The 16033-nt window shown below is 45.5% G+C and overlaps 1 protein-coding gene and 1 non-coding gene across 9 annotated transcripts in view; both read left to right on the top strand.

Moving 5' to 3' along the window:
- The first annotated feature begins 2952 nt into the window (after positions 1-2952).
- The window catches only part of TRRAP (transformation/transcription domain associated protein), a 113285-nt gene continuing 100204 nt past the window's right edge, over positions 2953-16033 (top strand). For 4 of the 8 annotated variants that reach the window (XM_045875808.3, XM_045875809.3, XM_045875807.3 and 1 more), the window contains exons 1-7: positions 2955-3359; positions 5105-5271; positions 5655-5704; positions 11064-11174; positions 12135-12239; positions 13195-13278; positions 15323-15379. In XM_045875808.3, coding sequence (XP_045731764.1) covers positions 5172-5271; positions 5655-5704; positions 11064-11174; positions 12135-12239; positions 13195-13278; positions 15323-15379 — 507 coding nt within the window. In that variant the 5' untranslated portion in view covers positions 2955-3359; positions 5105-5171. Of the gene's footprint in view, positions 3360-5104; positions 5272-5654; positions 5705-11063; positions 11175-12134; positions 12240-13194; positions 13279-15322; positions 15380-16033 lie in introns of all 8 variants that reach the window. The other 4 variants (XM_045875810.3, XM_064593284.1, XM_045875806.3 and 1 more) reach the window with 3 other exon arrangements.
- Positions 5400-5577, top strand: LOC129045839 (small nucleolar RNA ZL1). Its single transcript, XR_008506176.1, has one exon. It is a non-coding gene; the product is annotated as a small nucleolar RNA ZL1 (small nucleolar RNA).

Raw genomic sequence — 16033 nt, 5'->3', positions numbered from 1 at the left:
ATGAGACTGTAGCAAGGACAAAATGAGTTAATACATAGAACAGTGCTTTGGACATTGCATTCTATCAGTATTGGCTGTCATCATTGGAATTGCTTACAGACCTGGGAGAGTTTTGCTTGTCCATCAGGAATTGAGGAGAAAATTGTGGTTGGAAAAAAAAAAAAAGTACTTTAAGGTTATAAGCCGAGTTTCAAATATTTAACTAACATTATTCAAAGGTCTGGTTATTAGTGGCTTTTAAAACAAACTAAATGCAGGGGCACCGGTTAGCTCAGTGGGTGGAGCATGTGACTCGACCTCAGGGCTGTTAAGTTTGAGCCCCATGCTCGTGTAGAGATTACTTAAAAGTAAAATCTAAAAAAAATTGTTTTAGGGGCACCTGGGTGGCTTAGTTGGTTAAGCATCTGCCTTCGGCTCAGGTCATGATCTCAGAGACCTGCGCTGGGCTCCCTGCTCAGTGGGGTGTCTGCTTCTCCCTCTGCCCCTCCCCCCAGCTTATGCGTGCACGCTTTCTCTCTCTCAAATAAATAAAATCTTTTTTTTTTCTTTAAGATTTTATTTATTTGACAGAGAGAGACACAGCGAGAGAGGGAACACAAGGGGGGGGGGTGTGTGTGAAAGGGAGAAGCAGGCTTCCCGCAGAGCACGGAGCCCGATGCAGGGCTCCATCCCAGGACCCTGGGATCATGACCTGAGCCGAAGGCAGACACTTAACGACTGAGCCACTCAGGCACCCCTCAAATAAATAAAATCTTTAAAAAATTTTTTTAAAAATTGAGCTAAATTCAGAAAACAAAATAATAAGATATTGGTTTTTTATGTGTTACTTGATTGCATTGAATAATAATTTTATAGTAGTCACAGATAGTCTTATCTATGTCACAGAAGCCACTGCAAAGGCCACCCTGAACCTGATGTTCAGATTATGAGGTTATTGGGGGGAAAATACAGTGTTTTGAATATTTCCCCTGGTGAAATTATTACAGTATTACAGTATTATGAGATAGTGAATGGGGGTGGTGGTGGAAGGAACAGTGGTTTTCTTACATTGGGCTTTAAGAAAGTTGTCTCTGAGGAGGTGACATTTGAGATCATCAAGGTGACAAGGAGTCAGTTGTGTGCCTCTGAGGAAAGAACATTCCAGAGGTCCTAGGTGGGCATGAGGCACAGCAAGGCCACTCCAGCTAGAACATGAAGAGTGAGGTTGGGAGGTACATAGGGCCAGGAAATGAGGCTGAGCTGAAGTCTTCCGAGGGTTTTAAGCAGAGGAGGGGCGTGATCTAATTTACCTGATAGGGATGGAGTTGACACTGTCTCTGACCTCTAGTTCAGGAGGTGGACAAGAAAACAGGCAAAAATCGTAATAGTGTGTTGGGTACTTTGTTAGGAGAAGCTAGGGCCATGAGAAGTGCAGGGAATTAGCCAATATTAGAGCTAGACTTAACTATAAGACTTTAGGCTGTGCAATTAATTTGAAACTTATCAAAGGATTTATCTATCTCCTGCTTTCTTTTCCACCCCCTTCCCACCAAACAATATGAAACAATAACTGTCTTCACACTGATTTCAGCCCTCAGATTTATTAAACCTTCCCCAACTTTGGACCTATTAGTTTGGGGGGGGGGGCGGTTAGGAGTAGAGAGGATTTTGCTTGCAAGAAATTTTTCCATGGGGGAAAAGGTATTCTGACCCATTTTATTTCTCCCAGGGCAGAAATAAGTGACACTAAATACATTCATATAAATTCCCAGCAGTTCAACAGAGGGTTGTTCTTGAGTGGCAACATTTTTAAACAAGAAGCATGCTTCTGAATAAGGCCCCTTTCTTCCGAGATACGTTGCAGGTATTGCAAGCTGCATTTATTACAAAGTGTGAAATGTATCTGTCTGGGAAGGGAACACAAAGACTTTGGTAACTTAGTGATGATGGGGGAGGGGGGTGAGATATTGTCATGAAAGGGGAGGAGGTGGAGCCAGGTCCTGGAGGTGGGGGAGAGAGGTCATCACTTTATTGTTCTGTCCATCTAACATGGTAACCAGGAGCCGCTCACTCTTCAACCACTCTTCTAGATGGAGTCGTAGGTGAGGTCCAACAGTACTTTTCCCTTCTAAGTCGTCTTGATCCTGCCCACACCATCTCACTTGGGCATCAGGGCTTTCTGCCCCACTCCCCCTCCTTCTCATCACTGCCCCACCAGGTAGGAGCTGACACAGATCGTCTGTGGTCCAGCCTCTGGGTGATGTAGCTGCGGGGCAAATGATCAGGCCCACCACCTCCAAGCAGAACACCGGGGCTTTCCTTTGCTTACAGGGTCTCATTGTCTGTCTCCGCCTTCGCCTTCCCAAGGCCCCTGCTTACCTCCTCCCCTTTGAATGGTTAAGAATGACCCCAGGAAGGGAGGAGGGAGGAAACCCCGCCCGGCCTGCCACATTCAGTTCAGGGATGGACTCTTCCCTGGCCCGACCGCCGCCTGCTAAGGGAGCCCCTCGGGTGCCCACCCCCCTGCAGCAGCCCCCGCTGTCCCTCCCCTCCCCTTCCCGGGCCTGCCTCCCGCGCGCATATTTAGGGCAGAAGGGGCCCAAAGACTCCCGGCACCTGCGGGCCTCACCAACCTTGAGGGCGGCCCCGCCCACCAGGCGGAGGTTTAAAGGCCAGGCGGACTCCGCCGGGCGCAACGCCCCTCCCCGCTCCCGCCGCCCGCCCAGGCCGCACCCACTTGGGGGCGGTGCGCCCGGACCTATTTCTCCCGCGGCGGGCGCGGCCGCTTTAAGCGGGGGCGGGACTGCACGGCGGCGGCGGTGCCTGCGAGAGCTGCGCTGGGGGCCGCGGGCTGGGTCTGCGGGAGGCCGGCCGCCGAGATCAGGGTAAGCGCGGGCAGGCGCGGGAGGGCGGCGGAACGGCCCCGGGAGGTGCGCGCGGAGGCCCGGACCGCTGCGGCGGGGCCCCGGCGTGGGGAGGCCTCTGCGGCGCGGCGGCTCCGCTCAGCGACAGAGGTAGGCTCTGTGTGCCCGGTCCCCAGGCCCTCCCCTCCCGGCCCCCATGCGTGTCCAGCCCGGCAGGCTGGAGCCGGCGGCCGCCCTGTAGCCTCCGGCTGCTTGGCCGCGCTGGGGAGCTCTGGGAGGCGGAGGGCTAGCGGCGCGAGAATTGGCCCTCGGCGCTCGCCGTACCACGGCCTGGAGGGCGGACGCTGGGTGTCCGGAGACGGCGACAAAAGGAGGGAAGCGGAGAGCCGTTTGAGACCGCGGAGAGAGAGTGTGGGGTTGGGGCCCGGTTCCCCCAGAAGCGCCCCCGGGCCAGCCTGGCACCTCCCGGCCTCCGCGCAGGCCCCTGGCTCGCCCGGCCCGGCGCGGAGAGCGAAGGTAGCGGCGAAGACAGCGCCCCCTCTGGCCCGGCGCGGCGGGGCGGGGCGGCGGGGCCGTTTGTCGGTGCGCGGGCGCGGCGCCGGCTCCGGTCTTCCCACCTGGGCGGGGACGCGGGGGCCCGGCGGAGGCCAGGCCCAGGCCCTCGGCCCCCGGTGTCTTCGAGTCACTGTCGCACGGACAGGCGCGATGGGCCGTTTTCCCTCCTCAGCCGCCCCCCCCCCCCGGCCCGGCAGGACGCGGGGCCTGGCCTCTTGGGGCCCCGGGGACTGGAAGAGTGGACGACTTCGGTGAAAGAGGGGGTTCAAGCTTTTAAGGAGTTTGGGCACGACCACAAGTTTCGTAGGCACGGAGAGGCCATGACCCTGATTCTTGGGTCCCCAGGGATGGGGATGGGGGGCATCGGTGTTTGGAGGAGGGCGTGTGACCTGAAAGAGGAAGCAGTAGTCAGGTCATCCAGCGGGGCCGACAGAGTCCCCCTCTTCAGTCTCAGGGAGTTTTCCCGCTCTGAGCCGGAGGAGTGCGACAGAGCAGCAGTCGGCGGCTTCTCTGCATCGGAGAAGTGCTTTGGTGTCTCGAAGAGAGTGGCCCGAAGAAGAGGCTTTGTGGAGTCGGGGGTCCCCATCGCTTGGGGCAGCAAGCAGTGTGAGCTGCTAGGAAGGGCTTCCGGTAGGGAGGGCTTTTGAAAGGCCTGCAGAGAGAAGGAGAAAATTAAGTCATGAAGCTGCCTCTTGATGCAGAGTGGAATTAAGCGGTTCTATATACAAGGAAGATGGGTAAAAGCAAATTCATCAGGTTCCCAAGAAACTTTTGGGAGTGCTCTTAAAACAAACCGGGTCTCCCTCTGTGTAGGTGTCAGCCTGGAGAGATCATTCCTCGCGTGGTCATCAACAACCTGAAGCATTTATTCATTCATTCATTCAAGCAGGTTTTCTAAGTGCCTACTTTGGGCTAGCTGCAAGCAAAACTTAGGGCTTCCTGCGCCCCTCACTGAACCGCAGTCTCCGGGTAGTGCTTGGAGGCCCACCTTTGGCACCTGGTGATCTTCGTGCATACTGAAGTTTGAGAACCAGTCACCTAGGGTAGAGGTTGCCCAATCCAGTCAGCTGCCTGTTTTTTGTTGTTTTAAGATTTTTAAGTAATCTCTACACCCAACGTGGCCCTGGAACTTAGAACCCCGAGACCAAGAGTCGCATCTGTGGATTGAGCCTGCTGGGTGCCCCTCAGCTGCCTGTTTTTATACAGCCCATGAACAAAGAATTTTTACGTTTTTAAGTGGTTGAGAAAAAGTTGAAAGAAGAGTAATGTTTCGTGACATTTGAGAATTACATGAAATTCAAATTTCAGTGTCCATAAATACAGTTCTATGGATCACAGCCATGTTCTTTCATTTATGTGTGATCCGTGGCTGTTTTCTGGCTGTAACAGAGCTGAGTGGTTGTGATAGAGACCACAAAGGCTGAAATATTTACTGTCTGGCTTATATAGAGAATTTGCCCACCCCTGGCCTAGGGAAAAAAGGATATACAGTAAGGGGGGGTGGGGAGTCTGTTTATAAAAATGATGTTTAGAAATTAATAGGAAAAATGGATGCAAGTAAATTTTACTTTCAAAAAAGCAGAGGGAATAGTATTGTGGGTTAATTAAAAAGTATTTAGCTTAATACATCATTTAGGTAAGATTATCAGAGAGACAGTGAGCCTGTGCCTTCAATAAGTTGGCTCACCATACGCTTCTTTTCGTAGGCTGGGTGAACTCATGGACCTGATACTTTTCTCTTGAGAAACAAACGAACTCAACAACAACAAAAAAATGGCATTTGTTGCAACACAGGGGGCCACGGTGGTTGACCAAACCACTCTGATGAAAAAATACCTTCAGTTTGTGGCAGCTCTCACGGATGTAAATACACGTGAGTTGATCCTTCTTGTTGTTAAGAAATGCATTATCGTGACTCATTCATCTCAGTTCAAATGACGTGCACATTGAGATGAACAGCAATATTAACTCTTACCCTAATTTTCCCATTCTCTGCCTTGTGGAGAAGCAAAGTGATGAGCATTACTAGCTGGAGCCCCAAAGAGGCACGTGTGTGTGTGTGTGTGTGTGTGTGTGTATCCTCGTCTGGGAGTGTGAGTGTGTGTGACTTGTTATAGGGAACTAGTTATGTGCCTTCTGTTGGACCATGACAGTCAAACTGATAAGATCTGATTGCTTCTCTTACTAAATTCAATAATTTTATGAAGATCCTTAACATAATTTCAATTACCTGATGACTTGTCTTGTCATTTACAGCTGATGAAACGAAGTTAAAAATGATGCAAGAAGTTAGTGAAAATTTTGAGGTATGAGCTTAATACATTTTTTTTGTTATGAGGTAAATAATCACGCGTACTTTCCAATCGCTTCTCTGTCAGTCTTACTAGTGAGTCAAAAATCGTTCTATTAATGTGATTTATTGTATTTCAGAACTGAAATTTGTTGTGTGCAGTGTTGTCCAACTTCTTCACACTAGTGACCGTGAACTTCAAGTGACGTTGAGGGATGTTGCTTTGGTTTTGGTGGTTCAGCTTTTTTCCATTTTGAGGCATAAACTTTCAGGATGCACTCAGACTTACATTGTAGATTCATTACTTTCACGTAATAGAGGGTGTGTTACTGTGGACTGAGAGCACTTGGCGTGACCTTGAGCAGTTCCTCTCTTCTCCACGTTCCACGATTTCCCGGTGTCCCATGGGTCCTTGGGCTCTGTTCACTTTTCTTCAGTCTTCTCTTTCTCTGGATCGGATGATTTCTATTATCTGTCTTCAGGTTTGCTCACTGTTTCTGTGTCCTCTCCAGTTGGCTGAGAGGTTTTAAAATTTCAGTTTACTTTTTATATTTTTCCCAGTTCTTATACTTTCAGTTTTGGAGTTTCCGTTTGGTTCTTCTTTCAGATTTCCCTTCTTCACAGAGATTATCATCGTGTATCAATACCATCTTGTTGTTGTTATTCTTGGACATTTTATAATGACTGCGTTTACAACATTTGGGCTAGATGAGGGTTAATTTCTACTGACTGTGGGTCACATTATCCTGCTTCTTGCGTTGTCTAGTAGTTTTTGATAATGTGGCGAATACTGTATTGTGAAGTATAGGGACTCTAGATTCTGACCTCCCTCTGAAGAGTACTGATATTTTGATTGTGATAGGCAGTTCAGTTCCTAGCTGATCTCCTCGAACATGCGTAGGCTTGGTTTTATGCTGTGGCATGGAGGATCCGTGGGAAGGCTAAGGTGTTCCCCAGGTCTCTCTAATTTGGCCAGATTCAACCTCCAAACTCCAGCTCCCATGGATATCATCACAGGTTGATTTTAGGCCTGGCTTGTTTTAGAGGTTTGGAATAGGCTTTCCTCTAGGGCACGGTCCTTCCTCAGCTGGATGTCTGGGATGTTAAAGAGGTGGTAGGAAAAGTGTTGGCATTGTGTCCAGGCTGGAACCCCACCATCCTCCAACATTGCTGGACCTCTGATACCTCTTGAGATCTCTCAATCCCAAAGCCGTCACTGTCTGGTAAGCTTCAGGTGGTCTTACCTCATCTTACTTATACGTGCAGTCCAGTCCTCAGTCAAGGTCTCAGAGAAGACCATCCGCTATATTCTCTGGGGCTCTGTTTTGCAGATTCTGGCCACCTGAACTGCTCAGAACTTGTGTTTGCTCCTCACTTCAGCAGGACCATTCTGCTCTCCTTGGGTGCCAGCCTGCTGAGCTCCGGTCAGGACATGCGTGCACAGACCGAGAGCCATGGTGGTCATTATAATCTCCCCTTCTCCTGAAGGCTGTGGTCTAGCCCCTGCCTCTTGTCCAGCACCTGAAAACTGTTCCCTGGTTTTTTGTCCAACTTTATGGTTAGTTTCATGTTAGTTGCATAGGCAGGAGAGAAAGTCACATTTCTTTTTTTTTTTTTTTAAAGTAAGGATGATAAAACATTTCTCAGTTAATGTGATTAAGAACAGCAGATAAAATGTTTTTAGCTTCTGGCATGGTCATTTGAATTACAAAGGATCAAATAAATGCTAGTGGGAATGAATCCGTGCCCTACTCTCTGTAGCACTGGGTAGTATTTCCGTTTGGTGGGAGGTTTTTTTGGTGGTTTTATTTTAAGTAGACTTTTTTTTTTTAAGATTTTTTATTTATTTATCTGAGAGAGAGAATGGGAGACAGAGAGCATGAGAGGGGGAGGATCAGAGGGAGAAGCAGACTCCCCACTGAGCAGGGAGTCCGATGCGGGACTCATCCCGAGACTCCAGGATCATGACCTGAGCCGAAGGCAGTTGCTTAACCAACTGAGCCACCCAGGCGCCCTTAAGTAGACGTTTTTAAGGACTTGTTGCCTTGAACTGAGCTGGGAAAAAGAAGTCCCGAGGTATTCAGAGACTGAGCTAAAGAGCTTTCTCTTCTGCCCAAGTTGCTAACGCAAGCTGTTAAAAAAAAAAAAAACAAAAAAGATAAAAAAAGAGGTGGGAGGCAGGACATGATGGGCCTGCATTCTGTGTTTTTGGAAGAACTGCTCAGTGAGAACCATAGCCCCATCGGCTTTGAGAGGGTGGAGTCATGGGGGAGCTGGTGAGCCCGCAGAAAGCACGTGTGTGTCCAGCCTCTGAGTGTGGGCACTAAGTGTCCTACCCCTTTCTCTCCTGTCCTGTCTGGCAGTTAGCAAGTTAATTTCTGACTTTGGTCACAGACAAATTGATTAAATTCACAGAACTAAAAGGCAGTGAAGCAGTAAGTGTACTTGGGGCTTTCGAAAATTGTGACTTTGGAAATCCGTATGATAGAAACGTTGGCCTTCCATGAAATTCAGATGACTGAGCCCTTCAAAGCATTAAATACTAGAATGACCCTCCGTAGGTAATTCCAAATTACCACCACTACCACTCCAGAAAAATATCAGAATGAGCCGAGTGAGATTAAAAAAAAAAAAATCCCAGTGGTTTCAGGAGTCTTAGGAACATATTTCACTAAGCATTTAGGAATAAAATTGTGGGCTAGGTAAAGGTTCTGTGGGCCATCTTTCAGGACAGGATATAAAGGAACCTTCAAGTTAGAACTCACATGAAAAATTCATATGGATCAGAAAGCTGGGGGCTGAGTTGAAATCCTGGCAGAATAACCGGGCAGCTTGTTGAATGAATCTTTTTTTTTTTTTTTTAAAGATTTTATTTATTTATTTGAAAGAGAGAGAATGAGAGAGAGCACATGAGAAGGGGGAGGGTCAGAGGGAGAAGCAGGCTCCCTGCCGAGCAGGGAGCCTGACGCGGGACTCGATCCCGGGACTCCAGGATCATGACCCGAGCCAAAGGCAGTCGCTTAACCAACTGAGCCATCCGGGCGCCCGAATGAATCTTTTTTATCGGAGGAATTGGAAACTCTGTTTTGAAAACTATGGAAGCAGCGGTTGGTATGGGCTTATGTGCAGATGGCTTGATTTCTTGGTAACCTTGGTAATCTTCCAGTGGAAATGTTCCTTGAATCCTTGAATGTGGGTATTTTGTAAAAAGTCTTAAGCTTTGGGGCTAAAAGGTGACACACATAGTTCCTGCCCCCAGTGAATTCCCAGCCTGCTTAGGGAGAGGCTGGGAGGTACCTGAGGGCTTCTCCCACGGTGGTCTGTGTGAATGGAGCCCTGGGTTGGGCCGGGGAGCCTGGTGCTCAGGCACACGTTCCAGGAATCACACGATTTTCTTTCCTGGCTCCCGTGGCAACACTTTTCTGGTTTTCATCTGTTTCTCTGTCTCTTTCTTCATAGACTCCTCTTCCAAGATTACCTTATAATGGTAGACAACCCCACGTCTTTATCTTCAGCCCAGATCAGTGTCTGGAGTTTCAGACACTTGTATTTAATCAACTGCCCAGATGCCTCCTGTCAAGGGCTTGTCAGGCTCACGATAGTAACAGTTGAACCCCTTGCTCTCATGCTCCCATCCCCTGCTGTGCTAAACGAGTTTTAGTGCCTTTTACTTCCATGCATTCTCAATTTTGTGCCTTTGCATAGGCTTTTCTTAGAACCTTCTTTTCTACGTTCTCACATGGTTAACTCCTGCTGGCCTTTTAAGTTTTAGTGTAAACATCCCTTCTTGAGGAAGGCGCTCTCTGCCCTTGGTTCCATCCAGTACATGGTGTTCCCTTAGTTGCCAGTGTTTCCTCCATCCTAATTCTGTATTGTTCTTTTTTTTAATCTGTCTTCCCAGCACATGACTGCCTCCCCCATCTCTGAGGGCATGAATTGTATCTGCTTTCCTTTTTTTTTTTTTTTTTTAAGGTTTATTTATTTTTAAAGAGAGGGAAAGTGCACGTGGGCAGGCACAAGCGAGCGGGGAGAGGGGGCAGAGGGAGAGAGAGAGATTCCCAAGCAGATTCCCCACTGAGCGCAGAGCCTGACATGGGGCTCCATCTCAGGACCCTGAGATCGTGACCTGAGCCAAAGCCAAGAGTCAGATGCTCAACCGACTGAACCACCCGGGTGCCCCTGTGTTTTCTTCGTCTTATCCCCGCTGAGCACATGATAGAGCCTCAGTGACTATTTGTTGAATGGGCAAGTGAGGCCTTAATAGGGGAAAGAACTTGGCTGTTAAAGACTCAATTTCCGAACACTTCTAAAGCTTATGAACTGATACTCAGCAAGTTTTATAACCTCTCTGAGCCTCTTTACCTGTGAAAGGGAGATAACACTTACCTTAGGCTCTCGAGGACTGAGTGAGAAAGAGTAAAAACACACAGCTCAGTATTTAGCCCACAGGTGCTCTGGTAATAACACCAGATGACATTAGTGAGCATTTACTGTAGAGCCTTACCTATGTCCTAAATTAACTCATGTAATCTTTATGTGATTCCATAGGGTGGGAAATAATATGATAGTCGACAGGTAGGGGCACTGAGGCACAGAGACGAGGTTACTGCCCAAGGTTTCCACTTCCTAAGCGGGATCCAGAAACCGCTTAGGAGCCGTTTTACCGCACTGTCTCCAGACTGGAGGTTCATTTTCATTTCTCCTTTTAAAGTCAGCGCTGGGATTAATAATAGATGAGGTTCGATTATCATCTAATTAACATAGATCTGACCAATAAATTAGCTTTTCCGATTAGAAAAAGGTGCCACTTTGTTGTTGTTGTTTTTTAAAGATTTTTATTTATTTATTGAGAGTGAGAGTGGTAGAGAGCATGAGAGGGGGAGAGGCAGAGGGAGAGGCAGACTCCCGGCTGAGCAGGGAGCCTGATGCGGGACTCGATCCCAGGACTCCAGGATCATGACCTGAGCCAAAGGCAGTCACTTAAACAGCTGAGCCACCCAGGTGCCCCAAAAGGTGCCAGTTTGTTGAGGCACTTCATTTTCCACTTGAAGAAGCTAAGATCTAGAAGCCAAGTGATTTCTCAGAGGTCTCACGCTTAGCTTGTGCACAGCAGGGCCTCTAGAACAGGGCCACATTCCACATTCCCCCAGCATTACAGTGAATTTTAACATTTACTTCACATCTTAAATTGGATTTCAGAAGCACTGATCCTTGTACTTAAAACTGTGTTACCACTGAAGGGTCTAAAAGCATTAAAAATTACTGTTGGCTTTGCTAAAATGTTTTATGTTTTCTTGAGATTATAACATAGTGAATTTGAAAGGAAAGTATATACACAAACTTGATGGGGTTTTCTTTTATTTTTGCATAATTAGAATGTAACGTCATCTCCTCAATATTCTACGTTCCTGGAACATATCATCCCTCGATTTCTCACATTTCTTCAAGACGGAGAAGTTCAGTTTCTCCAGGAGAAACCAGCCCAGGTAATCTGTTCAGAAATATCAGATGGGGGAGGGGGGGTGTCATGGTGTAAAATCGCAAGCATTTATGAATTAAAACACCTGAGAAAATTTAGGGTTCCACTTTAAAGTAGGATTTTGTCATGTAAGGATGACTCTGTCCCCGACCATGCCTCCTCAGTTAAGGTTTTAATTTAAATCATTCACATTTGCCAGCTGATGACATGTGTACACAGAGTTCAAATATCCACAAAACGAGGGAATGACCCTTTAGTGACCCTCTTCATACCCAGTGCCCTCCTCTGCTCTTCTGCTGTCAATTCTCGTAACTTCTGATCAGTTTTATCTGTACCCCTACCCATTCTTTGTGCCCCCTTCCCCACGTTGATCATTTTAAAAGTCTCATATCAATTTTTTCTATAACAATTTCAGTGTGTCTCTTAAAAATAAGTCTTTAAAAATTACCATAATGCCAGTGAAAGTTATTGCCAAATTTTCATATTGTACCAGTCGAAGGCCTACACCTTTGACCTGCCTTTCAGTTGTCGGCTCCGTAGACCGAATCCTGAAAGCTTAGTCAGCTTGTGGTGTAATCAGTTGTTGGGGAGAGAGGATTGTAGGAACCAAACCTGTGTTGGAGGGAGATCCCAAACCAAGTTCAGTTTGTGTTGTGCTCTTTCATGTGAAATCCACCAGACATTCACACACTGGTGCCCTTCCCCTGGAAATAATGATTAGTTGTGAAAGAGGGAAAGTTTGGCTTGCTTGATTTCGTGCACAACTGTAGAAATCTTGAATGGTTTGTGGTACATACTTGGGATTACGTTTTAGTAATTTACAGGATTATTTCTGAAATGGGGTCTGTCTCGTAGTTTGGCGGTTCCCCCTGCTGGATGCAGATAGCCGTGTAATTTACAGAGTGAAAGGATTATTTGAGACTCTCGGGAGGATTTGATATTTACATTTTTTATTTTTCCTCACCAGCAACTGCGGAAGCTAGTACTCGAGATAATTCACAGGATACCAACCAACGAACATCTTCGTCCTCATACAAAAAATGTTCTATCTGTGATGTTTCGCTTTTTAGAGGTAATCTTTGAGAATTCTTGTTATTTAGCCATATCTAGGTTATCGGTTTTCTTACTGTGGAATCTAGTATTACACAACTACTTCCCTTTCACTAAAGTTCTGATTCACACGAGTAAAAATTTTCTTAATGTCCGTTTTCCCCCCATTTTGCTGACCAAATTAAGGAATATTAATTGAAGATTCTTTGTTTTGAGTCAACAGGGAATTGACTAGTCATGGTGGAAATCTTTGGCAAGGGCTGGGCTGATAAACTCAGAGTGCAAGGCTCTCTGGCTTTGTGCTACTTTAGACACAGTAGATGCTCATGAAGAGTTTCTCAAATTCTTCAGGTGAATCCATCTGGTACCTGCCTGTTACTGTAGCCTCTAAATTGTTTTCTTGCTGTTCTTAGTCTCGATATGTTTAGAATTCTGTTGTGTTTCTGGGCCCCTTGGAAGGATGAGCTTTGGAGGGGATAGAGCTGGATTCAGATCCCGGCTCTGCCGTGTGTTAACCGTATCATGTTAGCCGCGTGGCTTACCTTCTATGAGTCCTAACTTGCCATGGGTAAGATGTGGAAGACACCCCATTCCAAGAATGTGAAGTGTTTAGCAGCTGATCCAATAAAAACATAGTGGGTTTTTCTGACAATATTTTCAAGCAATGAAGAAGTGTCATTTGGACCATTAAGACCTTCGCTTATGGTGTGACTTGCTTTAAGTGCCAGTTTTTCATCTGTCAGAGTACTACTTTCCAGAGCTTACTGGCAGGATGCCCTTCCCATGGTCCACCAAAGACCTCCAGAGCTTCTTACCTGAGATAATTATGTTCTGTGTTCAACAAATCAAATCTGAGTTGGCTGATGGAGGGTGTGTATACAGGAAAATGCTTGGAAGATAGTCTGTAATCTTTAGATTAAAATAACCTCAGAAATATAACTCTCTTTTAAATGCCTTTTTTTTTTTTTTTTTTTAAGACGGAAAATGAAGAGAATGTTCTTATTTGTCTAAGAATAATCATTGAGCTCCACAAACAGTTCAGGCCGCCCATCACACAAGAAGTAAGTGTTTATCCGGTTAGCATTTATAAAAGTGTGACAACAGGTTTTTTCCCGCCGTGTGGTTTATTTACTCTCTTAGAGTTGACAGGACACGTGCTATTTTCAAGAAAAGGATAGCCTAAGCTTGGGGGAAATTCTTGATGGGTTTCACAGTGACTTTTTTCTTGTCAATGTTTACATGAATATTTGCCTGAATTTGTACATTCGTTGAAATGCGGTAAACTACCAGACTGGCAGGGCTGTTTGGGTAATTCTGGTATGTACAGGTCTGCTGTGCCAGAAGGCTCCATCATTTTATGCTGTGCGGTGGTTTAAGATGTGGGTTCTGAAGTCAGAACTGGGTTGGAATCTCAGCCCTGTAATTAGTGGGTATTGACATTGGTCAGCGCCTAGCCCCTCTTGGAGGCTTTTCCATAAAATGAGGATTCTCACAGGACACATCCTCCAAAGGTTGCTTGAAGAATTAAAAGAGTTTTTTTTGAAACCTATAATTACAATCTGTATATCCTGGCAAAGATACCCTCCCACAAAATGCCTGTTTTTTATACTCATTGTTTATTGGTTCAAGTTAGATGTAAAAGAGTTCATAGAGGGCAGTAACCACGTTCATATAATGAGAGTGGAAAAATCAGTCAAAAATCAGGTTTTCATTAAGGAAGTCATACAGGAGTAAAATATAAATGTAGTGAGTGTGGGAAAACCTCTGGTTCTAGGTCCTATTTTATGTGACACCAGAGAACTCATACCGAGTTAAATATGTGGGTATGCAGTAAATAGGGAAACATGAGGATTTAGTGGATCGGAGGACTTCCATTTGGAGTCAGGATCCTTTAGGAGATTTTCAGCATATCGAGAATAAACCCTTGCTTGTCTGACTACATTTTGATTTTGCCCGTCGAAATGCCACTCAGTGGTTATTGGTTGAAGTCTTGAAAATGGATGAGAAGCCTCTTATCACCCTGAGATATTTGAAGAATTAAATACAAAAGTTAAAGTTCTTAGGGTGATTGGCACCTGCCTAGTAGGCACTAAACATGCTGTGTTAGCCGTAATTATGATACGCTTCTCTATTGTGAACCTTAGTAGCCTGTTGTAGATTATTTTGAAATTAAAAGAATAAAGATGAAGTAGAATTCCCATCATCTAAAGAAAACTAATGTCTTATTTCTGTTCCTTTTCCTATTTTATGTATATTTTCTGTGTAAATATGATACTGCGTGTGGCATTTTATATCCTGTTTCCCTTCCCATCGTGAAAGAGTGTTTTCCAATCATAAAAAGTCCTTTATAGTAGTTTTTAATGGATGCGTAATAAGTAGTCTTTCTTATGATGCCTTTGTGTTTGGATAATTAAGGTATTTCAAAATTTTTATTTTAGGACTGTTGCTGAGTATCTTGTTGACAGTTCAGATTATTTCGTGGACTAGGTTTGTAAGAGTAGGATTATCAAGTCCAGAGTGTTAATGCTTTAACGTTAAGTCTATTTCCAGAAAGGTTTGAGCAGTTGACGCTTCCCCTGGTAGTACGGGAGAGTCTCCCTCTCGTTGGACTCTGTCTTGCGTGGTGTAGCAGTACTTTCTGAAAGGCAAGACGTGGCATTTATTTTAATTTTCATTCCTTTGCCCTTCCTGAATTAGAAACTTACTTCCTTTATATTTCCTTTTTTTTAAAAGATTTTATTTATTTATTTGACAGAGAGAGAGACACAGCGAGAGAGGGAACACAAGCAGGGGGAGTGGGAGAGGGAGAAGCAGGCTTCCCGCCGAGCAGGGAGCCCGATGTGGGACTCGATCCCAGGACCCAGGGATCATGACCTGAGCCGAAGGCAGACGCTTAACGACTGAGCCACCTAGGCGCCCCTGTATTTCCTTTTTTGTCTGTCCGTTTACGTCCATTGCCTGTTTGTATTTTGAGTCTGACATTTTTCCTGCCTGTTTTTATGAGTTTTTATATAGTAAGACTATGAATATTTTTGTTACTTATTATCAGCATTTTCTGTTGATAAATATCTTCCTTATATTGTCTTTTTTTAATTTTATTTTTAGATTCATCATTTTTTGGATTTTGTGAAACAGATTTACAAGGAGCTTCCAAAAGTAGTGGTATGTTTTTAATATTGTTTGACTCCGTTATTTATATTCATTTATTACTTCTTCATTCTAAAGGGAATTTGGAATAGTTGGGTTGAAGGAATAATTGGGGGGTGGGGGGATGCTGATTTTAGAATGAGGAGTGGTTAGTGGTGGTCAGAATGTAGATTGATAAATCAGCTGTTCGAAAGAAGAATTCTCTTGCTTTCACAGTTTAAATACATTATTTTTGACATAAAAACAGTAATATATTTTTATTTTAGAAATTTGCAAAAAAAAAACAACAACAAAAACCCAAGGCGAGTCATCCATAATTTTTTCACTTGTAAGCAACCACTGATGTTGAGGATTTTTTGTTTGTTTTTTCTTCACATTTTTCCTGCTTTTTGAAGATGGTTGCACTCCTATTGCCTTTTTTGGGCAGGGGTGTACACTTTCAGCCTCCTTTTCAGTATCATTAAAATTCTTTCCTATATCGAAAGAAGTTTTTCTGAGTGGTGTCAGCTGCTTGTGGAAGTGTGTGTTGTGCATGAGGGTGGGCTCCTCCCCACCTTAGCCTCGCCTAGTAGATGGCGCCACTGGGACCAGTTTGGAACGGTCTCTTAAAACGCTTCTGCCGGCAGTCATAGTCCTTAGTGGCCCCATAAACTTCCTGTCCTATGCGTG

Source organism: Mirounga angustirostris, unplaced genomic scaffold (assembly GCF_029215605.1).
Source record: "Mirounga angustirostris isolate CCGP_5_RB_7025 unplaced genomic scaffold, mMirAng1.0.hap1 SCAF_5, whole genome shotgun sequence".
NCBI classification, from domain to species: Eukaryota; Metazoa; Chordata; class Mammalia; order Carnivora; family Phocidae; genus Mirounga; species Mirounga angustirostris.
This window is presented reverse-complemented; position numbering and strand designations above follow the sequence as displayed.